This window comes from Miniopterus schreibersii (genome assembly GCF_964146895.1).
Source record: "Miniopterus schreibersii genome assembly, chromosome: 4".
NCBI lineage: Eukaryota > Metazoa > Chordata > Mammalia > Chiroptera > Miniopteridae > Miniopterus > Miniopterus schreibersii.
Window position 1 is genome coordinate 32963954 of NC_138105.1, and position 26722 is coordinate 32990675.

A 26722-nucleotide genomic window follows, 5' to 3' on the forward strand; every position below is an offset into this window, starting at 1 on the left:
GCACAGTGGACGACATTTCTCCACGTGTTAGGTTGGGGCAGAGGGGTAGGTAAAGAGGAGAGGGAACTGGGTCTTTGTCCTGGGACGCTGAGTGTATGTTGGGAGAGTCCCTGGCTGGGCTCAGACTCTGATTCTTGGGTTGCTTCATGGTGGCTGAGCCCTGGTTTGACTTATGGTCAGCGAGAGGGGTGGGTTTCTCCCCTGGGTTCCCCAGCATCAGCTGTGTCTGCTCTTGCTCCTCAACACTCGAGAACCCCGTGCTTGGCCTCCGGCAGGGTGGGCGGTTCTGGCCGGAGGAAGGTGATTTAATGTGCCACCCTGGACACTTCAGCAGTCACAGCAACTGCTGTTGTGGGTGGTGGCAGGGCCTGGGGTGTCCCGGGAAGCCAAGTGGAAGAAGAAGCTGGTTTTGAAGACTTCTGCAGTGTTTCCACTTGTGTGTCTTTCCCTTTTGGGTGCTTTAAGGACATCTCCTTATTTTATTAGCAGTGACGTTAGGGTTTTCAGCCTATTAGCCTGGGGATGACCTGGGTTTTGGGTGGAGCTGGAGACTCCCTCGCGGCCTTTGGACAGACTGGCTTTTCTGTGGCAGAAAGGATGACCTGGCTGCCTCGTTTTTCTCATTAACTAGGGTTGTGTCAGAAGAGAAATCCCTCATGTTCATCAGGCCCAAGAAATACATCGTCTCCTCGGGCTCCGAGCCTCCAGAGCTGGGCTACGTGGACATCCGCACGCTGGCTGACAGTGTGTGCCGTTATGACCTCAACGACATGGATGCTGCGTGGCTGGAGCTGACCAACGAGGAGTTCAAGGAGATGGGTGAGGGCCCGGGTGCTACTGTCGTGTGACTGGTGGTGGTTAGAGGAGTATTGGGCCCAGAGGTGAGTGGCAGAAGCTCCCAGTGCAGCCAGCTCTGTCGTACCCTGTCAGTCTTGGATCCGTGGGCTGTTTTTGTGGACAGCTGTCAGCTGTGGTGGGCGGGTTGAGATGGACTCAGGGACCGTGGACTGATGAGGGATGTTCCTGCCAGCTGTGGAAGTGGGATTCTTGTCCCTGCCCTGATCTTATTTACCTCAAGGGGACTGAACCTGATGAAGTGACTGTCCCTGGACCACAGAGGAGTCTGGCATTTCTTTTCCTGTAGTTCAGATCGCTGCCCCCTCAGTGTGGGCCGGTTTCCCACCACGGGGTCCTTCCCATCCAGGCTCCCTTCCCGACACAGCACTGGGCTTCACGCCGTGATTCCTTGTCATCAGGCCCTGCTCCCCTCAGATCTCTGTCTTTCCTGGAGCCCCAACCAGCCGAGTGTTCTCTTTTCCACGAGGTACCCATTTTCTGTGTGAGGAGGGTAGAGCTTCTGCGCCGCATTCACTGTACCTCCGGGGTGGAGACCAGGGTGGCACGTGGTTTCACCTCCATGCACTTCTGATTGCTGAAGGTCTCTTGAAGTGTCGTGATGAGCAGGACCGTGAGGTCTAGTCTGGGCACCATGTGAGAGACGGAGGATTAATGAGCGTGTGTTCCAGTGGCCCAGGATGGGAGTGACGGCTCAGGCTGCCTGTTCGCAGTCTGGCACGTAATGTCTCTACAAGAGCCTGGTTATGTTTCATGTCACTCCGTGAGCCCAGCACAGCGCCTGGCGTGTGCTAGGTGCGTATTGCTGCACTGCCCAACTGCCACCAGCCTGCCGCGCGGGAGCCAGAGTGTGACTCAGCCAGAAAGGTGGTCTATGGATGGAAAACAGGACCGTCCTCATGGTCCTTGCTTTTGGGTGTTCGTGGCCGGAATGTTAGCAAGCTTTTCAGAGCTCCCTCGGAAGTGAATGCTGTTCCATTCACTACACGGTCTACTTCATAGGTGTGCTGTGTGAAGGCAGAAGGTACAGCCAGAGACTCGGGCGCCTTTTGGGTGGCTTAGTGATGAGTCCTGGGCTAACTCCTCCGGTCAAAAGGCAGTGCCCAGGACTTGCGTGGTTGTATGACTTATACTGAACACATGCCTTTATTGGTCTTTTTAATGGTAAAAATTGACTACAGGGCATAGGATTGTCTTTTCAAAGCCAGTGGTGTTTTCAGAGCTGGTAGCAGGAATTGGGATGAAGGCACCTGTCCACGCAGAGGCTGTCTCACAGTTAAATAGGGTTTGTGATGGTAAGTGGCTCCTTTGAATGCGTGTTTACAGCTTATCACACTGTCAGCTCTATTGTGTTCTCATATTTTTAAAAAAACCTGGGAAGTGTTAATTTGATGGTTTTAAACTCGACGATAATGCACAAAAGTAGCTGTTGGCTCTAATGACATTTCTGTTGTTTCTCGCTGCTTCAGTTCTGTCTGAATAGTTTTCGCAACCTATTTTTTCCTTCCTGCGTATTTTCATTGTGGGAAGTTTGGACTACATCCACACATGGAAGAAAATAGAAGTCTCACCCCTCCGCTGGCTATAACCACGGGAACCGCTGGACATGTATTTTTGGTCCTTCTTGCCTAAAGAATGCAGTTTATTTGATTCACAATGAGCTGTCTCCTTGGCTTCAGACAGTCCCTGTGTTTTGGCCTCTCGTGTGTCTGATTAACTGTGCTTCTCAACGTGGTAGTTTGGAGGGCGAGGAGGGATGGACCAGGTGAAAGCATCCAGTGTTCACAGTGGAATCTGTTGTCAGGGCACCGTTACAGGCAGCAAGTGAGGAAAGTTGTCAGACACCCGGATCCTAACACGAGGTCAGGGCTTCGAGGTCACCTCCTCGACTGTTTATGTATAATATCGTGATGAAATGACAGGTGAACGGCGGGTGCATTTAACATCCTTGATCCCTTTTGGGGTTTATCTTGTGTGTTTTACTTACCACACAGCACCCCCTGTGGGAGGGTCCGGGACGCTCAGGATGGATTTCATCATATTATTTGTTTGCTTTATATATATATAAACAAACTGGTACTGCCTGGTAACGTCTGTTAATACGGGTTTATTGAAATGGGTCCTGTGGCCTCTCCCCCAGGAATGCCTGAGCTGGACGAATATACCATGGAGAGGGTGCTGGAGGAGTTCGAGCAGCGATGCAACGACAACATGAATCATGCCATAGAGACGGAAGAGGGCCTGGGCATTGAGTACGACGAAGACGTCGTGTGTGACGTCTGCCAGTCGCCGGATGGTGAGGACGGCAACGAGATGGTGTTCTGTGACAAATGCAACATCTGCGTGCACCAGGTACGTGGGGAGCGAGGCCCAGAAAGAAGCCACTGGGCCTGAGCCTGTCTGCTCCCAGAGGCCGGGGTCTCCCTTCGCATGGGGCCCATTCTCCCTCTGTCCCGAGTGAGTTAAGAAGTGGCCCCTGTGGACAGCATCTTCTGTCCCTTATCTTGCAGCGTTTGAAGTATGTCTTCCTACGTTTACAACCAGAAGCATAGAATAGAACCCTTGGTGGGACTCTCTCTCCTTCACATGTTTTCATTCCTGCCCACAGAAGTCAGGTTTACTTAAAAAGAACATCGGAGCCCCTCTGCCCGGCTCCAGCCCCTGAGTTCAGGTATTAAGAACACTGAAAAACCTTGAAAAGGTGGTTAGTTGGCTGGATTGGTTTCCTCGGACTGCCATAACTAAGTGCCACAAGATGGGTGGCTTAGAAGAACAGAAGCTTGTCTTGCAATTCTGGAGGCTGGAAGTCTGAAAGCAAGGTGTGGGTGGGGTCGGGTGCGGGTCCAGGTCGGGAGCCACCCCACCCTCCCCACCCCGAGGATCTTTCCCTGCCTCTCCCAGCATCCGGTGGTTTGCTGACAGTCGTTGGTGGTCCTGGACTTGCAGATGCCGAGCTCTGTCTCTGCCTTCGTCACACAGTGTCCTCCTGTGGGTGTCTTCACACCTGATGTCGTCTTACAGGGACACCCATCCTATAGGATTCGGGGCCCACCCTACCCCAGTATGACCTTATCTTAACTGATTACATCTGCAGTGAACCCTGCTTCCAGATGTCACATTCCAGGGTATTGGGGTTAGGATTTTAACACCTCTTTTTGGGATACAGTTTAACAAATAACATTTCCGAACCTGTTAGTGTATAAACTGAGCTGTTGAGAAGAGAAAGGAGCTCCCTTTTCTGGAAATTGATTTCCTGTCCTCCCTGATGTCAGTAGGTTTGGGTGGTTGCTCCCTACCTCCCATGAAAAGTAAATCCTTTGATTTCAGTAAGGATGGACACTGGGTAATTTAAAAAGGTTGGGACAATCTCAGTCTTTCTTACCTCTTTATTTATTTAGTAATTATTATTTTTAAAATGTTTTATTGATTTCAGAGAGGAAGGGAGAAGGGAGAGAGAGATGGAAACATCAATGAGAGAGCCATTGATCAGCTGCCTCCTGCATGCCCCCCCATTGGGGATCGAGTCCACAACCCGCAACCTGACCTTGAATCAGACTGTGACCTCCAGGTTCATAGGTCGATGCTTAACCACTGAGCCATGCTGGTTGGGCTATTTATTTTTAATGCAATAATGATGTAACTCGGATTTCAGTGGGGATGCACGTTAACATACTCTCTCAGGATTTAAAAGGCTACCCTGAGGTACTTTCTTTGAATTCACCTGTTGATGCTGAGACGTAAAACTAACTTAGACCTGTGTGGAGGTTGCTTGGCGACCTTTTTGGGAAAAGAGTCAAGTTTGCTCTGGGACGTTCTTGGATTATCGTTTTCTTTACGATGTGCCTGCCTCTGGGTCTCCCTCTGCCTGAAGACCTCGCTAGCCATGGTCCTGTCCCAGCTCATCCTGAGAGAGTGAGACACACACAGCCTCTCGATTCAGTCGTTCGAGCCCGTCTCACAGCCCTGGGCTTTCAGATTGTCCGGGAAGCTTCCTCGGGATGACTGAGAATCCTTGTAGTCGTTTTTGACAAGATCGTGAGCATCATGACGACCATTGTTGCTTTTTGTTGCTGGTGCTGTTAACTTGGATAACGTTTCAGGGTTTTTTTCCTATTTTACATATTTTTCCCCTGAGAAAAAGTTTGTTTGAAAAAAAAAAGGTTCTGCTGGGAAGCTCTCAAATCCCGTTTTATAAACGAGTTAACTGATATCAGGGGGCTGCTTGGGGCCCCTGTGGATGAGTGGCAGTTAGAGCTGGAACTTGGGGTCTCTGGGCCCCCAGCCACCCCCTGCCTGGTCTTGTTCCTTCTGCCACAACCACGTTGTCTCTGCTTAACTTTTCCTTGTGGTTTTTTTTTTTTTTTTTTTAATGAGATGTTCTTCATGGCTTGATTTAAAGGCATATTTTATTTAATCTTTTAATTTTGTTTAGACTTGCTTTTCCAGTAAAAAAAAAAAAATTGTCTTTTCAAATGTGACTTTCTCTAGAATGCCTGATAGAAACCCTTTAGTGTTTGAAACCTTAATAGTGTCATTTAGCTCTATTTAAAGTGTTTTCCCCGTCAGTCTGTGTTGACAGTGGCTCATTCATGGCCCTGACGTCGCGGCCCGAGCTGTCTGTCACGTGCCCCCTCCGCGCTCATCCCTGCGGTTTCCCTTTGCGTCCTGCACTCGCAGACTGCACCGGGCTGTGTTTTCCTGTCTGGAGAGCTGGAGCCCTGTTACTGTGTCTCGACTTCCTGACTTGTAGTTCATCTGAGGACAGCGTTTTGCAGTTTGGTGTTTTTAGAAGGCTCTGAACCTGCGCCTGGTGCCATCATGGCTTTGTTTCTTCACTTATTTAACACTTGCCTTTTCTTTCTTTGAACCACCTTGGTGACTTTGGGTGTAAAAGCCTTGATTTCTGCAGTTTTGGCGTCTTGTGCAGAGTGGGCTCTGCTTTAAGTATCAATGAAAAAGACCAAATCCTCTTTATTTAGAGAGTCTCATCTTTCTGGGCTTGGCGGGTTCACTTGGGAGAGGGTTGGGATCTGGTTCGTAGCGTTTGAGCCGGGGAACGAGGGTGCTCCTGAGCTGGCGTTTCATTGCCATCTCATTTATAGCTTCGGGAGACTCTCAGGCACTCTGTGGAGTTTTCTGTTTGAATCCCACCCACATGGGGTAACGGGGAGGAGCAGCTTCCTGTCCTCAGCGCTGAGCAGGGCTTTGAGGATTCACGGCTCAGTATTTAGAGTCGGGCTGGCGACGGGTGTCGTAGCCACACAGCAGAGCAGACTCTTTGAAAACCTTTCTGTCCTCAGGGAATGTTCAGAACCACCCTGTGGCGAGCACGTGTGTATTGTACCCACAGATGTCAAACACCTCCCGGTTGCCCCGGTGAGGCCATGCCGCCTGGCGTTTTCTGATGGGAGGGGGTCCCGGCCAGGTGGGCACGGGAGCGCCTCTGTTTTGCTGCTTGCTCTGTTAAAATCCTTCCGGGTGTTAAAAAATTAACAGATATAATGGGAAAAAAATGAATCATTTTTCTTTCTCTCTTTTTCCTTGGGGCTGCTGTGGCTTCACAGGCCTGCTACGGGATCCTGAAGGTCCCTGAGGGCAGCTGGCTGTGCCGCACGTGTGCCCTGGGGGTGCAGCCCAAGTGTTTGCTGTGCCCCAAGAAAGGCGGAGCCATGAAGCCCACCCGCAGCGGGACCAAGTGGGTGCATGTCAGCTGTGCGCTGTGGATCCCCGAGGTAGGTGTGGCCTTACAGCTCCGCTCTGGAGGGTCCTGGCTCTGAGCTGGGGTTGGGGCGGGGAGCCGTTCACAAATGGGCCATACTGCAGCTGAGGAGCAAAAACACCTTTTAAGTGCTACCCGTGTGCCCCCCTTAACCCGAATCTCCAGCTCACCTTCCTCACGTCGGGGGTGTAGACTTGGGGAAATGTTGACTGAAGCAGCAGTGAGTTGGATGGTGTTCAGACTTCGATTCGGACGCCCCTCACAGCTCACCCTCCCAGGGGACACGGGCTCCCTGGAGCAGACCTGCAGCCCAGGGCCGTGGCCTGGGTGCCGCGTCCTGGAGGATAAGGCCGTGCCTGGTGCGCCGTACACGGGACACCGCCGTAGTTAAGGAGCCAGCCACTGCTCTGGGTCACATTTCTGTGATTTTTATTGGAATTCTCCCTTAGCCTCCACCTTTTTAATTTCAGGTCTGGTCTAATTTATTTCCAGTCCCAGACCTTGACTAATTTAATTTGCATGGCTCACTGTGAGAATGTCATTTGCGATTCAGATTTCAGCGTTTTTTGGTGTGTGATTTTTGGTGCATTTTCTTCCTGAGGAAAATGATCTGTGGAGGATTTGGGTTGTGGCTTCATGCCTCTGGTCCTGGTAGCACCGGGTCGCGTGGTTTGCTATTAACAGGGACTCGGTTCAGTGATCCAGGCCCCGTGCTGAGGAGCTTGTGGGTCTTGGTAGTTTTCCACTTTGCAATTTGAAGAAGATGGTTTTCTTCAGTGAGACGGACGTTAAAGTCAGCTTACGTTGACCTGCTTCCCTTTCAGTCCTGACCACTTCATGTGGGCCAGAGCTGTGTCAGACTCAGGTGAGAGGTGAACTCTCGCTCATCCGAGTGTTTGCTAAACGGGGATGTCTGCGTCACATGACTCCCTAGACCCTTGGAGGAGGAGGGAATGGGCCTGGGAACTGGGCCTCACATTATTGGCATTTCCAGATAGTCATGACTCCTGTCCCCTGAGCTGTCCTGATGCTTTAAAGTAGGGGTTTGCCTGTCCTAGGAGGGCGAGTGCCCCTTGCCACTGTCTAGTGGGAGGGCGTGGGGAAGTTTCTGCCACCCGTGTTCAGCCTTTGTCTATCTGATGGCCTTGGCCACGCTCTTTTGCTGTTCCTTGGACCTCCAGGTGAGCATCGGCAGCCCCGAGAAGATGGAGCCCATCACGAAGGTGTCCCACATCCCCAGCAGTCGGTGGGCGCTGGTGTGCAGCCTTTGCAATGAGAAGTTCGGGGCCTCCATACAGGTAAGGCCGCGTCCTAGTGACTTCATTTCCTTCCCTGTGTTGCGGGGAGCTCTGTGAACTCCCTGGGGATCTGGAGGTGAGACTAGAACCCAAGAAGCAGCGCGAGGGTCTCACAGCTCTTATGGGCCGGCTGGGAACGGTCTGAGGGTTTTGTGGGTGCATTACGTCCTGTGTAAGCAGAACCCCGGCTTCGCCATCACAGGGCCACCTGGGCTCCGCCTGAGCTGCGAGGACGGTCTGTTTGGTCGCGCCCTCTGCTCTCAGCCTGGCAGACGCTCCGGGGAAGAGCCAGTCTTGGCCACCCTCTTACCTGTTTATGAGCCGAGTAGCAGACCTGCCTCCAGCTGCCCCTGACACGGCTGGTTTCCCAGGTGTGCACATGGGTGTCCTGCCTCAGGTGAAGTGTGAGACAGCGGCCTGGCGTGCTGATGTGTTTGCATCTGTACTGAACAGGCTCCTCAGCATCAGCCGGCTGGAGGGACACCATGAGGTGCTGCCCTGAGCGCAGTCTGGCTGGCTGTGATCCTTTACGGCACCGTGCATGCGTGTGTGTGTGTGTGTGTGTGTGCACTATAGCTTGTATGTAAACTTTGCCTGCTTCTTTGTCTGCACCCAGACAAGTGTAAAAAAACTTTGGGTAGATAGAATTAAGGAGATTACACAAGGCATGCTGTCTTTTTTTCATGTTGCCTAAAACGAAGTTAATTTCTGGACCTCACATTATTGACCTCTCCAGATAATCATGACTCAAGAAGCCTAAAGTGCTGTCCTCCATGGCCTGCAAATGCTGCGTGTGCATTCGCCCTAAGGTCAGGTACCAGCTTAGGGCCAGGGGTTCCTCCTTGCTCTCCCCCTCGGTCAAACTGCCAGTCATGGGTTTTAAAAAATGACCTCATTTGGCAAAACTTGTTTGTATTTGGCTGATAAATATTTTTTTTTGTTAAGGTACCCACTGACTGGTGGGTTTGAAAATTTTCATTATGTGTGCCAAGTAGTTCTGCTCTCCTTTGATACCACTTCCACTGGTGTTCAAGCATCCAGAATGTAACAGAAATACTCAGGGTGAGGCATGAGACAGCTGGTGGGATTTGGCTGTGGACCTTGAAAATAGTGCAGATTTTTGTATGTGAATAGAATCTGCTTAAAACTAAAACATAACAAAAGCCTCTGGCCTGAGAGAATGCAGGGGAAATTTTTCAAAAGCCTCAAAACCCCCCCACAAAGGGCATTAGAGTTGTGTACATGTGTGTGGACATGTGTGTGTGTGTGTGTGTGTGTGTGTGTGTGTGTGTGTGCACGTACCCCTCTGAACGCCTGCAGGAACAAGCTGTGGCAAACCCAGGAAAATGGAAATTGTTTCCTTCCCAGTTACCTGACTTTGATGTCCCTGGGAGGGCAGAGTGCCTGCCCTTCCCCCAGCACCCCTGTCCTGGTCCATGGCTGAGGTTTACAGGAGGTGGGCGCACGGGATCTCTGTTTCTCTTTTGAAGAGAGACGATGAGATGACTTTTTTGTGGCCGTTGACCTCTTTTTCCCAGAACATTAATTTGAAGGAGAAGAAGCCAAAGGAGGCTGGTGATTTTTCATATCTGCACAGAATGGACTGATTTTATTAAAGAATTCCTCCCCGAAATGTCTGCAGCTGTGGAGGCTCTGGTTTACGTTTCCGTAACATCTGTTTGCTGAGTCAACCTGAATTGGAAAACCCAAAGGAAGGCCATTTGGCGTCTTTATAAAGCCCTGTGTAAATATTCCGCTGCAGCCCATTCCTCCTGGAAGCCAGAGTGCCTGGGTTTAGTGTAGTTCAAGCCAAACACTGACCGGGTCTCAGGCATCTGCTCCCATTCCTGCTCCCCTCTGGGCTGCACACTAACGGGGGCAGCGGAGTGCTCTGTGTCCTAATGGCGGCGGCCAGGTGTGCATGTGTCTGTTCTGCCACCCACGCTGATTTCACAGATTTCTTAGAATTGAAGTTGTTTATAGGTAAAATGACAGATTTCTGTTAGTTCATGTGTTTTATGTTGGTGATGAGGAAATAGTGAAGGAAGCTGGGTTTTCCGTACTTGTGGGTAAAAGAGACTATAATAATGGTAGAAGTCCTGACTGGCAGAGTCACGGCCTGTTAAACACTGAAACGATTGGGGGAAAGCCCCAACTCCAGCCTCTGCCCTTCATGGTTATGGATTTGGGTTGTTGAATGAGTTTAATTAAGCTTTTCAGCTGGCCCGGGGCACTGGGTTCTGCTTCCCTGCAGCCCTGGTGAGCCCCGGGTCACTTGGCCTTACACAGTACAGTGTTGCTTTTAAGGGACTGGCTTCAGTCACCACTAGGAACCTCTTCCAGGGCTTTACCCAGTGAGATCAGATGGGAGAAGTTGATCAGTTTCCTCCTGCCAGGCCACTGGCCCGCCCTTTGTGTCCGAGGCACCAGGTTGTGGTTCCGACAAGGCAATGAGGAGGCTGCTCCTCAGGGAGGGAGGCACAGCCCCCAAGGCTGGCCTCCCGGTGACCTGACCCAGGGGATTGGGCCCCTCTTGGCTTTCTGCCACTGCAGTGAGTCCCAGGGCCCCATGGGAGCAGCCAGCACCGCCAGGCAGGGTGCACGCGGTCTCAGTGCCAACCTCCACTGCCCCGGAAGCACCCGGCGAGGCTTCCTCGGGCACCGAGACCTGTTCCCACCCCCTGGGCTGGGTTCTCCTTGTCTTCTGCTCTTTTTACTCTGGGGGAGTTTTTATTCACCCTCCCATCTTGAGCAGCGGCCTCGGAGGGAATGCCCCACTGCTTTCCCGCTTGTCCTGGGACTGCTGGCCAGGGGTGAGAGCGAGGATTCAGGTTCCTGGAAGAACTCCGACTAGTTGTCATTCTACCCGAGGGGATTCCTGTCATCCCAGCCTTTTACATAAACACTCAGGAGCTCAGATCTAAAGAAAAAGCAGATTACTGCTTCCGAGTGTCCTTTGCACATTGAGCACATGTTCTTTTGCGTATAGTGTAGGTGCCAGACCACCTCAGGCTACGGGCTGCAGGTGCTTGTCTGAGAGTTAGGTTTGGTCTATGAAACCTTCACCTGAAGTTTCCTTAACTCCCAGGCCTTCCCTTATTTCTTTTTTTTAAATATATATTTTTTTAATTTAAGAGAGAGGGAGAGGGAGATAGAAACATCAGTCATGAGAGAAAGTCATTGATCGGCTGCCTCCTGCACGCCCCCTACTGGGGATCGAGCCCACAACCCGGGCATGTGCCCTGACTGGGAACTGAACCCTGACCTCATGGGTCATAGGTCAATGCTCAACCACTGGGCCAGGCTCACCAGGCTATGCCTTCCCTTGTTTAAAACATGACTGGGTTAGTGAGCCAAGGCTAGTCCGCCTGCGGGGCAGCTCTGCACGCGGGTCCGGGGTGCCTGGTGCTGAGGGGCTCCAGCCGCTGCCCCGTGTAACCGTCTCTCCTCTTGCCTCGTGTGTCCTCCCCAGTGCTCCGTGAAGAACTGCCGCACGGCCTTCCACGTGACCTGCGCTTTTGACCGGGGCCTGGAGATGAAGACCATCCTGGCAGAGAACGACGAGGTCAAGTTCAAGTCCTACTGCCCGAAGCACAGCTCCCACAGGAAAGCCGAGGAGAGCCTCGGGGAGGGGACCGCTCAGGAGAACGGGGCCCCCGAGCGCTCTCCCCGGGACCCGCTGGAGCCCTTCGCCAGCCTCGAGCAGAAGCAGGAGGAGGCCCACCGGGGGAGCGTCCGGAAGCAGAAGCTGCAGCAGCTGGAGGACGAGTTCTACACCTTCGTCAACCTGCTGGACGTGGCCAGGGCCCTGCGGCTGCCCGAGGAGGTGGTGGACTTCCTGTACCAGTACTGGAAGCTGAAGAGGAAGGTCAACTTCAACAAGCCCCTGATCACCCCAAAGAGGGACGAAGAGGACAATCTCGCGAAGCGGGAGCAGGATGTCTTGTTTAGGAGGCTGCAGCTGTTCACGCACCTGCGGCAGGACCTGGAGAGGGTAATGATTGACACTGACACCTGGTAGTGACTAGAGAAGAGGACCGCAGAGGCCGCCGCTGGCCCAGAGCCGGCGCGGTGGCACTCGCTGCCGGACCTGTACATACCGCAGCGTGGGGGTGTCGGTCCAGTGCCCGTGGGCTGGGAAACTCACAGACGTGCAAGCCTGCCAGAGCGGGGGCTTCTCCGGGACTGGCTTTTAGACATTTCCCGCTAGTCCTTACTGTCCTGCAAGATCAGGTGGGGTGCGTCCCCCTCCATTCTAGAGCTAGAGGGATCTGAGCCCCAGGAAAATGACCAGGGGATCGGTCCAGAATTGTTTACAAACGGTTAGGAAGCTAGAATGGATTGACTAATGGCGGGGCGGGCCGAGATGGGGACACTGACCCGGTGCTGGTGGTGGGCTCACTGAGGAGAGCGGAGCCCTGCCTCTGCCCTCGTTACCTGGCTGATCCCCGGGTGTCGCCCGTGTGGTCACGGAGCAGGGCAGGCTGTCGGTGCTGGCGTGTGTGCGAGCTCTTCCACACACGCGTGTCTGTCACAGAGGTCCTCCTGGCAGTGAGGTGCTAGGTCAGCCCTGAGGCTGTGTGTAGATATCACGTGTGCGTGTGTCGTGTCCCCGTGTGTCTGGTGTTGCGGTGTGTGGGTGTGGGTGTGGGGGTGTCCCATCCCCCAGCACATGGTGTGTCACTGCGGGTGGCTGGGCGGGGTGGCTGGGCTGCCTGGAGCCTCTCGCCGCTTCCTTGGGCTGCTGCTCTGTGCCTCCCCCACCCCGCCACCTTCTCACTTCTTACCTTCCGAGTCCCAGGTGCACTTCTCTCCTGCCACAGGTATAATTAGGAGTGGGCTGTCTTCCCCCAGGGCCTCCTGCTCCCTGTAGGTGGTTTCTGACTGAGGCTTGCTAATTGGGGATGCGTCTTAGAGCACCTTCTGCGGCAGCTCCCCGACTGATTAAATTCATTAGCACACAGGGGCTGGAGCAGCCCGCACAGTGCGGCACCCGGCACCGGAGTGGCCTGAAACAGTAACACACCTCCCCCAGCACCTAGCGGGAACTGACTCACCTGCCTGGGAGAGACTGACTCAGATGATTGAAAGGAGAGTGTAGGCAAAGCATAGGGCGAAGTGAGGCATTGAACCAAACTATCCACATCTCACAGAGACCTGCGCGGCCCTGATAGAGGTGGCATGGACGTGAGATCCTTAGAGACCCTGTTAGCACACGACCCAGCGCCAGCCTGTGGTGACACCCTTTCCAGGAGCAGGTTAGCACCGGGACGCAGGCGAGGCGGGCGGGGAGGAGGGCTGAGGCTGTGCTCCCTCGCCCCCCCTGGTGGTGAGTGTGAAGAAGACCTCGCCCCCGAGCACACGTGCGTGTGGCAGTTTTTGTTGAGAGAGGAGAAGGGTTCGGAAGGATGAACGGATCCTGGCGAGGAGCCATTATATGACGACGGCTGAACGTGGGGTGCACGAGGCGGGGAGTCAGATAGTCCTCAGGAGGGAGGGCGAGAAGGCTAATGTTTGGACTGTGTTTGTCTCACAATCACCACAAAATAAAAGTGTAGAAAATGCTTGTGGTGTACTAACTCTTTTCTGTGCTTAAGTTACTCAGATTAACACGCACCTATAATTAAATTCTAAACATTTTTTGGAGTCATCACTGTTGCTTTTTAAGTAGAATGATGCCAATTATGTATGGGAAACAGGGAATAAATCAGGATTTCTGTGTGTGTGTGTGTGGCATTACTTACATTTACTTTAATAAAGAGCCTGAGAGATTCTAGGGTATTTAGTGTCAGTTTAAAATGGGCTTATTATTATACTGAAAAATATGTTTTCCAAAATTTGCCATGAGGCCTGCGATGGCGGGGGCTCTGGAAGATTAAATCTTTGCCACGCGCCCGAGAGCCGCGCAGTTCTTTGTAATTATAAACCAGAAGTGCATCAGGCCAACGGCTGTTCAGGGCAGGGGTGGAAGAACACGCATAAACCCATGCTCTCTTTGTTCTGCCTAAACGACACAACGTCACAGCAGGTACACCGAATCAGTTACTGCATGGGACCATAAGGCCTGATGGCAGTCCCAACTGACAGATGAGCAGCCGTCGTTAGAAATGTAAACAGTTGATGAATGATCACGGTAACTGCTCTTTCCCGCAAAGACACACCTAGGGGCATTGCACACCTGGGACCAGTTCTGGACCAGGAAGTTAGGTGACAGGGATGGATTTCAAGAGGGGCTGGGAACCCACACCTTTAAGAAGACTCGATTGCCGATGAGTGGTGGGTGGTCACGTCAAGTCCCCAGGCACTTCATCTCCTGTGGGATTCATCCCCCTAAGTGTCTGCTGAGAGATGCAGCAAACGGTTAGGCAGCTGAGTGCCTGCTCAGATAGACATGCTGCTTCAGTGAGGCGTCCAGAGGGGCCCGGTCCTTCGGGGCCTGTCCTACGCAATGCCCGGTGGCACAGCCACCTGTGAAAATGTGGTGCAGCTACCGCTGTTAAAAGGCACGTTAAACTTTAGTGTGGCAAGCGGTGCTCAGGATTCAGGAAAACCCCTGGAAGCACTCGGATTCCTGAGGGCAGTGGTTCTGAGTGTGGTCCCCAACCACCAGCAGTGTCACCTGGAAACTTAATGGGATTGCAAGTTTTTGGGCCCTACCTCGGACTCCAGAAATTCTGGGATTGGGGGCCAGCATTCTGTGTTGTAGGGAAACACTGCTTTAAACAATATATTTATTGATTGATTTTAGAGAGCAAGAGAGACAAAAACATTCCTTTGTTCCACTTATTTATGCATTTATTGGTTGATTCTTGTGTGTGCCCTGACTCGGGATAGAACCCGCAATCTTGGCAAACCATCGGGACGATGCTCTAACCAACTGAGCTACCCGGCCAGGGCTGGGAAATACTGCAATTGCTGAGAGCCTGACTCAGGTTTCACCTGGTGTGAGCGCACCCATGAGCTGGTGTTTGGGGTACCTCCTCGCTGGCTTTTGGGAGGAGATGAAGTGGGAGGGCGCTGGGTCGGGGGTACAGGCAGGGCCTGTGTTCAGGACAGAGCCTCTGTTCAGCTCCACATGGGGCTGCGGTGCACCTTGTCCCGTGAAGCGTGTTTGTGCCCAGGGTACAGTGTAGGGTGCTCACTATTCTAACTGGTCAGCCAGGCCTGGCCCTTAAGAGGCTGAAGCGTTCCAACTGAAAGTGAACCCCTGGCCTTTGCTTTTTGGGGTTATAGTTGGATGTTTCTCATCAGAGATCAAGGGGAATAGAAGTGAGGATTTCCCAACTAGCAGTCAGGTGGACACCTTACCTGGAAGTGGCTGAAGCCACCGAAGTTAAATTTGAATAATATACAGAGTTAGATCTTTGGCTTCCCTGTTCTCCATTTCTGGCGATAGTTTCAAGTAAGAAATGTAAGCATCTCTGCCATATATCCAGCTTGAATAGGACAGGGACCTGTCTACCTGTCAACTCCTAGAGTCAGAATTTGTTGCAATTCCTATTTCCGGAGGTCAGGTTCCTCCTGTTTGTTTTCCACAAGTTTATAATCTGTGATACCTGCCTAGGTCTTGCCTCTTCCTCTTTTTGAGCTTCCACTCTAACCTGCCCTGGGTGGGACAATGCTTATGAAAGAGAATAGCCTGTTAGCCGCCTCTGTCCCCATGGATCAGGATTTTAATAAAGGACACCTACTTCCTCGCCTGCGGGCCTGAGGCTGTGAGAGGAGGAACAGGCATCAAAATGAGGGGCCAATGGCATCAAAATATTTACTCGGAGACAGAGAGCGTGACTTACTTCTCGGGTCTTTAATTCTAAGATACGTATTCTTTTTTAATTGAGGACGAGAAGTGTTAGGAAGATGCTAAATAAAGCACACATGGATGTAACTGGGAGCCAGCCGTCCTCTCGCCTTGAACCCAGCTGGAATCCTTGGGGCTCAGAACGGACTGAAGCCGTGAGGGGTGGTGCCTGCTGGAGCCAGGGTGCAGTCTTGTGTGTATGGCCTGCCCCCCCCTCACTGCCAGAGGGAAGGTCCAGGACCTTCAGACCTCTCCTGGTTCTAGGTCTGCAGCCAGGGAAGGGGTTGCCAAGCATAGGAAACTGGTTTTTAGCAGAGTAGTCGAGCCTCTGACGTGGGAGCTGATGGGGAACGCGAGTCGCTTTCCGCTGCCACCGCCGGGCTGATTCGGGGCGTCTTGTCCACATTCTACTGTAGGAGGCTGAGCTGCGTATCTGCTCTTTTGCGTTTTGACATCTGTGTGTTCAGGCCCATAGAATCCAGTGAGGCTTACTAATGGGTTTTAGGACTGAAGGATTTAAGGGGGTTTATTGATGAATTCTTTACATTTTGTCTCTGTATTGGCAGATCCCAGGTGGCTTTAGAAATGGGACAAGTCTGTGTTGATCAGTTAGCATTGAACATGGGCACCTGATCCTGGGGGCCGAACGTCAGGTCCAGAGTGGAACTGTGAGCACTTGGGCCTTTTCAGTTCCTTACAAATGAATCAGGAAGAGGGCAGCCTCTGTCTCAGGTGGTGACTCAGGGAGCTGGACTTGACGTTGACAGCGAGTCCACAGCAAAGTGAGGACGTTCCCTGGACGTCCCATTCTATCCAAACGTCAGCTGCCTGTGAGCTCCAGGGGCTCAGTGTCCAGCTGACCGAGACCTTTACTTGGATTCTTGGTGACCATTGGGTCTTCTGGTGGGCCCTGTGCAGGGACAATATTTGGGGGGCAGGGGGCTCCTCTTCTATGGCCCTTGACCTATGTGTACCTAGCTCCCTCTGCAGAAGGAGCACTGATGGGGGCTTCCAGACCTCTCTCTTAAAGCCTTTCACCTACAGTTTATGGCTTTCTCTTTGCTGGGATGAATCTAAGGCTGGGCCTCTGTGGGATTCTGTAGGTGCTCCTCCCATCTCTAACGCGGCCGTGTTGCTGCCCACATTGAGGGGTATGTGTGGAATCCTTGTTAGCAGCCCAAAGGAGATTAGAGATTGGATAACATGTTTAAAGTACATCTTGGTTTTTGATGTCACTTGAGGCCCTAGTAGGACCATTTTCTCTCAGGTAAAGAAAACAAAATCCCGAAGTACTGTGACGATGCATTGCTTACTGAGAATCTTTATTCTCTACATTCTAGGTTCGGAACCTCACTTACATGGTGACCCGCAGGGAAAAGATTAAGCGATCTGTGTGCAAAGTCCAGGAGCAGATATTCAATCTTTACACTAAGCTCTTGGAGCAAGAAAGAGTTTCAGGTATGCATCCAGCCCTCGCAGGTCAAAGGGCAGGGCAGGGGGTTGTAAGCCTTAACGCTCTGCCGAGGAAAGCAAGGATAGCTTCTTCCGTTTTTCTTTTATCCTACAGAATAATCTAAGAAGCACAGGCTTTCATATTTAAAGAGAATCTTTGAGCATTTGAGGCGTCGCCATATAGGGGAAAGGGCTAAGAATTTGGCCTCAAATGCGGGTCGAATCCTTTACCCTCTACTTCCAGGCCACACGCAAGCAAGTCTCAGGTTCGCCAGGTCGCCCCATTTCCTCACATGTCACTTGAGGATGGTATCTCCAGCTGCTGCTCGGGAACTGTTGGGAGGCTCAAATCAAAGAGTAACTTCTCTGTTGCAAAGCACTTGATAAATGTAAGGTATTGTGGGGATACCTACGTGGCCTGGCATCTGCCTGTAGCCTGTGGTCATATATCTCAAGACTGTACTTGAGGCACATGTCTGCGTTTAGGTAACATTCGCAGTGGTCTTTTTTGGTGTAGGTGGGATTTGAATCTTTCGGAGATTCAGAACCCTGTATTTAGTATTCAGCGCCTTCTGCTTTCCATTGCTCTAGGCTAAGCGAAGAGAAAGAGACAAAACACGGCAGTGGCTTGGAGATCTGATACACAGTGGGCACGCTGTGTCCGTGGGAGAGGTTGGGTTGAAGTTGCCTGTCAGCACGAACACTCTGTGCTCCCAACGCCGGAAAGCAGGGGTTAGAAGGATTTCAGAGAAGGAGACGTACTGAGTGCGGGTCAGGCAGAATCACGGATCGGGCACAGGCAGGCGTCAGGTGAGCTGGTCTCCGCGCCCGTCCGCCTTCTCTAGCAGCGGCGTCTGAAGCGCCTGCATTGTGCTGAGTCGTGGCCGGCCGGCTGTAGGTTATTTTGACACGTGGGGACAGCAAGGAAGCTGTTACACCCTATTATGTTGATAACCCAAATGCTGGTTTACCCAAAACTAAGCAGATATATGGGACTGGAGGCACAGCAGGTCCTCAGATGGGCGTAATTTTGTTCAAGGTGGTTTCATTGTAACACTGAGGAGATGCCACAGGAACTAAACCCTTGTTTACGTCACTTGGCCTCCGGTGAATGGTTTCACGTGTGTCCTTTCACACGCAGCCCAAGAACCTGTGGACGTGAGGTGCGGACTTACTGTAGGTCGGTCAGCGGAACAAAGAGAAAAAAGCCTAGGGTGTATTAAATGACATTCTCAAAGTAATTCATAGTTTTAATGCCACTAATTTATTAATAATATTATCGTAGATTTTTTTTTTCTCAAGAGGAAATATTTTCCGTATTGTATCAAGCTAGTATCATTTGCTAGACTTTAGTTATCAAACTTTTAAAATAAATTTTTCTAGGTGGTGTCATGAGTAAAAGCAGTTCAATTCAGGTTCTTTCAAGTGAACTGTCTCTTCACTGATTTTTTGGACGTATTTTAACCTTGCGTCTGAGAGGAAGGTGGGCAGATCTCCAGCCTGCAGCCTGCAGGGGAGCTGGGCGGCAGGGCGAGTGCAGGCCGGGCCGGGGGGCTGATGCTGGCTGCTTTCTGTGACTCCCGCGAAGCTCTTAGGTAATGAGAGATTACCGAGAAAGAGGAGCTCTAAAGAGCTTTGCCTCTGATTTCACGGAGTAGTTTTTCATGGATGTTGCAGGCAGCTCTGCGTTTCCCGCTGAGGTTTTTCCTTGGGTGAGTGACTGAGACGCTGAGCTGGGGTATTTGTGTAACAGCTGCAGTGCATCCCTCCACTCAGAAGTCCTTCTGCTCCTGCAGAAAAGGAAAACCAGTAGGCCCTCCCCTGTGAGATGTGGACCACGCCAGGTGGGATGGGCTGAGCGCAGCGAGACGGTCCCTGTAGGAGCCACGGCCTGTACACGACACACCCCAGAGGGCGCATTGTCTCTCCTTTTCCAGTGTTAGCCTCTCAGTTGGGTTCTTACTCACGCCAGCCCATCTCCTGCCCTGTCAGACAGAAGATTCCAAGTGAAGCAGCGTGCACACCCATGACTTACTTGTGCCATTCAGGGCCATGGTTTAGGCTCTGCGGTGACTCAGGATGGGTGGGGCTGTTCTGCTGGATGAGTGTCCCCAGTGGAGAGGCCCCCCTGTAGAAGGTCACGCGTCGGAGACTCTTCAGAGACACGGATCCCAGGCCAAGTGGATAGACTCTGAGTCAGAAAGCGTCTCTCTCTCTCTCAGCTTTGTTTCCTCATCATAGGCGAGAAAAGGAACCACAGTGTGGTGTGAAGCCGACCCTAAGGATTGATCCTTGAGGAAGCAGGCACTTCTAAACCAGGTTATAGGACACCTGCCCCTCAGGTGGTGACAGTGCTGTTTAGAGTCGCTAGCTCTGTTCCATCCCATGCTTGGTCCCTGTCTGCTTCTCTCCGGGGCTCCGGATCCCTGGGGCTCTGAGGCAGAGCCTGTTTTTCTTGGTGGTTCACAGCCCACAGGAGACAGGAACCTGAACTTGCCCTGAGGCCCTGGCAGAAACGTGGCCCTTCTGATGAACTCTGGGTGTTGGGAGTTCACCGGGTGTTGGCTAATAAGATTTCACGAAGAGTAAGCTTTCACTGAGTAATGAGAAATTTAGTGCTTACTGTGATTTGCATGAAAAATGCTTGAAAACCCCAATTTAACTTATCCTCATGTTGGGTGACGTTTTAGTTTAAGTCCACAAATGGGTTTTACATCTAATAGTAAACATTTTTCCCCCCACGTTTCCTGTGTGTCTGGAATGATTTGAAACTCCTTCCCTTACCCGTTTCACACAGTCACACGGTCATCCTCCTCGCAGCCCTGCGAGGGTTCACACGCTTCACGGGAAGAGTGTAGAGCTGCGCTCTTGCCCTTGTCTCGCTGGGAGGCCGGTGACCGGAGCCAGGTGGGTGGTGGAGGCCGGGCCCGGTCACCGCCCGAATCTGCATGGATTCCCCTTTGAAAATCAGATCAGCTGTTGTGTGGAAGGAAAATATATTCCTTGAAAAGAGGCTGTTTCATGAAAAATTCTGTGAACTTCGGCTCTTTTTGAAAATGTAGCACATTAAGTTGTACGCAGATCGAGTGCAGATTCTCAAGGCAGGTAATACCTTTCCTCTAAAAATCAACTTTTCACTAGCTGGGCGGCTGTGAGTTACACCGAGGGAAGTTTGCGTTCACAGGGCCCCGCCGAGGGCCTGTGGTCGTCTGGTTTGGGTTTGCTTCTGCAGTAACTTGTCTTCTCTGTGCCTCATGTCGCAGGTGTGCCTTCTCCGTCCGGCTCCTCCTCCTCCCTGGAAAGCATGCTTTTGTTCAACAGCCCGTCCGTGGGCCCCGACGCCCCCAAGATCGAGGATTTGAAGTGGCATTCTGCCTTCTTCAGGAAGCAGATGGGCACCTCCCTGGTTCACTCCCTGAAGAAGCCCCATAAGCGAGCCCTGCTGCAGAGCAGCGCCGGGCGGGACGGCGAGACCCTGCTCAGGGAGGGCGTGGGGGTCCCCGAGAGCTTTCTGAGTTTTGAAAAGACCTTTGCAGAAGCTCGTCTCCTGTCAGCGCCACAGAAAAACGGTGTGATGACGCCGGATCCCGGGAGCCGGAGGGACCATCGTTTCCATTGTGACCTCGGTAAGGGGGATGGGAAGGACAGACCCTTTAAACAGAGTCACAAGCCGCTCAGGTCCACGGACGTGTCCCCGCGGCACCTGGACAGCACGAGAGCCGCGGGCTCCCCTGCAGTGGGGCAGCCCGCGCCCGGGGGGAGGAGGGAGGCGGCGCCCAAGTGCAACGGCTCCCTGCCCCGGGTGAACTGTAACCAGACCGCAGTCAAAGTGCCTACGACCCCTGCCAGCCCAGTGAAGAACTGGGGCGGGTTCCGGATTCCAAAGAAGGGGGAGCGGCAGCAGCAGGCCGAGGCCCACGGGGGCGCCTGCCACCAGCACGCAGGCTACCCCTACTTGGGCCTCGGCCGCGTCCCGGCCAAGGACAGGGCCAAGAGCAAGTTGAAATCCGACACTGAGAACGACGGGTACTCCCCCGACGTGGAGATGAGCGACTCCGAGAGCGAGGCCTCGGAAAAGAAATGCATCCACGCCGGCGGCACCATCGGCAGGAGGACAGACATCATCAGGAGGAGCATTCTGGCTTCCTGATGAACCGGAGCTGGCGCGGGGCCCGGCGGGCTCGGCGCCGAGCCGCTGGACGGGGGCCCCGCGCGGGGGACGAGCAGCAGCCCAGCTCTCCTGAGCCACACAAACACAGTTACTTGCAATTCAGATTGATTTTTTTTTTTCCCAGAGTCATTTACAAATCGTGAGAAGCGTGTGTGATTCGCAACTTGTTAAGGAAACACAGGAGTAGGTTGTAACCGTACGACACGGCACTGCTGAGACTAGGAGCTGAATTAAACACTAAGAGTGAAGTCATTTTTAAAGAGGGCGTGGCTTACAGAAGCCCCGTGGGTTTTCCTGCTCGCCGCCTTCTTCCCAAAGCACAAACTCTTGGTTACCTTACTGTACGGAACGCTCCTTGAGACCCTCACGTACCATCTCATAGCCCATAACACTTACTTCCCGGGACTGTGGCAGCTCTGAAATCACGCTCACACGTTGGCCCGCAGGCTGGTTTTGTTGCATCGCAGCCAGTAGGCAGCAGCTCCGAAGCTTCAGGGACTCTGTAGGGAATCGATGTGTAAACATACCAGGTGGGGAGGAGAGAAGTTATAAAAGGTCATCATCCCTGGAAGATCTGAAGGGACAGGGCGGAGCTGCTGCAGCTGGAATTTAGGGTGCATGTCGCTCCGTGCCCCCTGCCTGAAGCCCTGGAATGTGCCTATAGCAGGGCTGGTGTAGGGCGAGGCCATCAGCAGGTTCTGTCTGTGAGGAAGGGCAGCTGGGGTCTCGTGTGCACCAGTCCTCTTGACATTCCTCTTCCCTAACCGCTGCCTGGTGGGCCAGCTTGGGACGACTTCCCTGGCCACTGGCAATACCTGGCCGGCCGGCCTCCAACAATACAATGGTCGTTCAAGTTCAGGCGATGAGCTTGCAGGCTCTGGGGACTCACACTTCCCAGAGCCAGTCACTAGGGACTATGTCAGGGAGTCCGGGCTTCCTACCAGAACAGATTCCTTAACAAGGAAAAAAGGGAAAGAAAGAAAGGAGAAAAAAAAAGCGCGAAATAGGCTATATTTTAAAAACAATAGAAAGGCAATAAGTTGCGATAACCTCTCACCATCGACCAAGTTTCTACAGGAAAGAGATGTAAGTGTAGTAGGTTTTTCTGGAGTCGGTTCTAGGCTCTGATTCGTAACTTGGACTTTCTAACTGCAAATGGCAATAACTCATAAGTTATCAGCAATAATAAATTCAGCATTAAATTTGAGTACAATGTTCTGTTTTCGCACTCACCGCAGTGCATATGTATTAAGACAGTGGATAGTGTTAAGGTCCTGTTAATTTTCTTTGGAATTCAGTGTAGTTGTGCATCGAGAAAAGGAAAGTTTAAATAGCGATGAGATTCAGAATCATGGGCACTTGGAACAGGCCCAGCTTCCCCTAAATTACCCCCTTACTTTGTTAGTGTCGGTGTTCAGATTCCTGATTCATTTATACACCTGTTTCCATGTGGCAGGGACATTCTGATACTCAGTGAATAATGCTTTGAGTTCTGTGGTTAACTTTCAAGTCTTCCAGAGGATTGTCAACAACAAAAAAGGCTTATTGAATTCCATCTTGCTATGCAAGTTTTATCAGATGATCAAATAGTAGATCGGATGCATCCCCATTGTATGTATGACATTTTCAAACTAAGTCTTAAACTTTTTGGATACATTGTAGTAGCTAATTCAGGGGAGGGGAAAGGATGACCCAGGTTTAGATGGACTATTTTTGAGCTATGGGGCTCATTTTGAAAGACTGTTGTCCAGATAAGTTGTTGCTACAGATAGTAGGAGTTTCTTATGAATCCAAGTTGTATATTCACTCATAGACTAATTTAAAAGTCAGACTTTTTTGCATAGGAGCAAAAACCTTTTGCTGAGTACAGAAGAAGGTGGACTCTATCTAGTTATCTTTTGACTACAGTGACAGCTCTGGGTGAGAGTAGAGTATGTGGATTTGTCAAGCCATAGAAAGAAAACCTAAATTCTAGCAAGCGTATGACCTCCACCATTTTAAGAGGTACCAGATTCATTTGCACTATTAGGAATGCTAGTTTTGTGCAAAAATAATGCCTTACCTGTTTCCCCCCCACATTTAGGTTGAAAAGCTTTCAAACGTTCCAAGTTATGCTGAACCAAAAAAATCAAAAACAACATAAAACAAAAAAACAAAAAAAAACCCCACAGGGAAACAAAACACACAAAAATAAAAAGCCCACACTTTTTATTTCCGCTTTGAAATGCAAATGGCTAGAGCACGGTTTCTCCCACAGTGTAATGATAGCTTTGTAGGTCAGTGTCCTGTCCTGCTGGGAGCTCTGTATGAGGCCACCACCAGCAGCAACCCACCCACCTACCCACTTGCACTCTTAGTGTGGTACCATTTGCTCTTCTTTTTTTTTTTTTTTTTTAAGCTTTATCTTTCCTTGTGCAACCCTGACCAAGAAATATCTTTATGATCAATGTATTACGTCAAAATGTAGGCTAGTTAAACTTTTGTAAAGTTGCCTGGAATGTCATTTGTTAGGTTATAAACACAAAATCTAAATGAAGGGTTCTATGTGTTGTGTACAAATCTTAATTATTTTGAAATGGACAAACTTGTCATTACATTTGTAACCTTGTACAGAGGATTTTTCACTATGTGCCTAGCTTGGTGTCCATTCAGCTAAAATTGAAAAAAAAAAAAGGTGCATGAAGAGTTAAAAATCAGAAATTAAACAAAGTATATGTAGAGATGACTATTTTATATGACATGGCCCAATCCTGTATTTATTTCTACCCCCTTTTGGAAAGTATTTATAAAACTAGTTGAGGACAGCTGTATTTTTTTTGTTGAACTATTTAGTAGAATTTGTGCCTTTTTGTCTGTATGTGAATAAATGCTGTACATTTTGCAGTACATTTTCCGTGTCTTTTGAAATCTGCTTTTGCTAAATGTGTAAAGATATACACGACTCAGTCCTGAATCTCAGCGTGTGGCGATTGTGTCCCGGTTTAGATGACAAATGCAGGCTGCAGGGAACAGGGCAAGAGGTGGACGCGCTCACCCTTCTCGGCTGCTCTCTGCTCAGCTCCGATGTGGAGGCACTGATAGGTGACCAGGGTTTGATTTTTGACTTCCCCACCTGGATGGAGCTCTTTCCGGAACACAATTTTAGATCTGAAAACAACCAGCTGTCGAAGCAACTTAAGACTTTAGGGTCAGAGAGCCTGGTCAGATGACCTTGGCCAAATCACCTAACCTTTATAAGCCTCAGTTTTCCCTTCTGTGAAAAGAGGGTAACATCCTCCTGCGTTACTGGGGTTTCTGTGCTACGTCAGGCAAGTTCATACAGTATCATCAGGCTGGAAAGGCAATGAGTAGATGGTAGGCTATTTTTATGAGTAGGAGCAAGACATTTCTCCAACATATTGTCGACTGATGAGCATTCTGAGGCAAAAAAGATGCTGTCCCTGAATGACAGGAAGGTTGTTTTATAATAAGCCTTGAGAGCACAGTTTTATTACACATTCTTAGATATCTGCATTCTACAAAGACACGTCCGCGGTCACATCGGGCCGGGCTTCGGCCCCAGTTGGTTTCCAGCTTGGTGCTCTCCCTGCCTGAAGCAGATTCAGTCGCCACGCAGACATTCCCATCCGTGACATGCAGCTGCTTTGTGTTGGGGACAGACGGCAAAACCCACGTGGGCTGTGCATTGTCACCTAGATGGGATGAGCACGACCACAACACGGTAGCACTACTGCCCTCATTTACAATTTTTGTAATAATTTGGCCAGTGGGTTTTTGTTTTTAACATGAATTGTTACACATTTGGCTAAAAGCTTGATTATTTCTCCTTTCCTCCTTAGTGACTCTTTACTTCCGTGTTGCTTGCTCTGAGTAAGGCCCTAGAGAGAAATAACTGGGATTCTTCCTACAAGGTCTTAAAGTTGAATGAGCACAATAGCTCCCTGGGGAAATTAAGTCCCCAGGAGCCACAGGAAGGGCTCAGCGGTGGCAGCTCTGCAATGTGTGACGGGGAACGCGGCCCCAGGGACTCGTGGGGGAGAGCGGTCCCACCTTGGAAACGTTAGCCATCTGCGGGGAACTCGGCGGCTCACCTCCAGGTTGCCGCCTTCACGAGGATTCCTCAGGCTCCCGGCCGCGTCGGATGAGGTGCTGCAGCCGGGAGGGGAGCAGAGCCTCGACTGCCTGCTTATGGAGAAGGGGTAGGAGCTTCAGCTGCTCTCTGCCCGGCCCAGCTGACGGCCGCTTCCCGCGCCTCTCCTGGAGGAGGAGCAGTGCGCAGGTGCAGAGCTCAGAGCTCGCCCTCTTTCTGCACCTGCCTCAGAGGAAGGGACCGAGCCTGGGACCTGGGAGCGCTGGGTGATCCTCTCCTCAACTCCCACAGGCGAATCGTGGGCTAGGTCTGGGGACCGCACTTAGGATCTCCTCAGTGGTTTTCACTTCTCTTCATCCCTCTACCTCTTGCCATGTAGCTCAAGCCTGGTCACTTCTTGCCTGGGTTACGGCAGCTGCCTCTTGTTTCCTTGACTCGAGTTTTGCTGAAATTAATCCCTCCTCCCCCTCAGCTATAGCCTTGCCAACGCCATCTCCATAGTGATAACTTCTGCAATCAAAATCTGATTTTGTCATTCTGCCCGTGGCCTTCGGGGGGAATCTCCAACCCCCTGCAGATAATGGCAAAGGGCTTTCAAAGGGCAGGCACTGGTCTATTTTACGTATATGACTTTGTTTAATTCTCACGACCTGAGAGATACGGTATTATCTAATTGGCAGATGAGGAAACCGAGGCACAGAAGTCAAGTTAACTGCGCAAGGTCAGTAGGTGGTAGAGCTGGGAGTCCACCCCCTGGGCTCTACTGCCTCTCAGAATATAAAAATAGTTCCCATAAAGTAGCTCATGTGTTCTTGAGTGTACTGAGGATTATACGTGTGAACTTTAGGTTAATGAATTTCTATAAAGTAAAGCTAATAATCGTAGGCTTAAAACCCGACGTTAATGGACTGGTTGAATGACTCTGAATAGCACAGGGAGTTCATTTTATTTATTCATGTTTCTTCACTGTGTCTCCCTGAGGAAGAAGAGATAGGATTCCCCCTTCTTTCCTTTGTACACAAATATGCAGCTTGGGGCAGCCAACAGTTTTCTCATTTCTCCGGTGTGAGAACTGTAACTACCCCAGGACCGGAGAACATTAGCAACAATTCAGGCATCCGCTTACTCAGCAAATAGGACTATTCTGTAGCTGCGCAGGCTGCCAAGCCAACTCTCAGACGATCCAAGGAAGACTGAACAAACTTTCAACATTTTACTATAAATTCTGCCCTTTAACCATAGTTTTATCAATTTTTCCAAAATAACAAATCTGTGACGACCTTTCTTACATTTTGTAAAAAATGACTACCTTTTTTCAGTTTACTTTAAAATGTATATG

General features: G+C 51.1%; 1 protein-coding gene across 9 annotated transcripts in view; it reads left to right on the top strand.

Moving 5' to 3' along the window:
* The window catches only part of JADE1 (jade family PHD finger 1), a 161292-nt gene extending 137118 nt beyond the window's left edge, over positions 1-24174 (top strand). For all 9 annotated transcript variants that reach the window (XM_081136396.1, XM_081136397.1, XM_081136395.1 and 6 more), the window contains 7 exons: positions 632-819; positions 2996-3207; positions 6420-6587; positions 7756-7872; positions 11345-11866; positions 17011-17128; positions 20386-24174. In XM_081136396.1, the coding sequence (XP_080992522.1) occupies positions 632-819; positions 2996-3207; positions 6420-6587; positions 7756-7872; positions 11345-11866; positions 17011-17128; positions 20386-21272 (2212 nt within the window). In that variant the 3' untranslated portion in view covers positions 21273-24174. The remainder of the gene's footprint in view (positions 1-631; positions 820-2995; positions 3208-6419; positions 6588-7755; positions 7873-11344; positions 11867-17010; positions 17129-20385) is intronic.
* The last annotated feature ends 2548 nt before the right edge of the window (positions 24175-26722 follow it).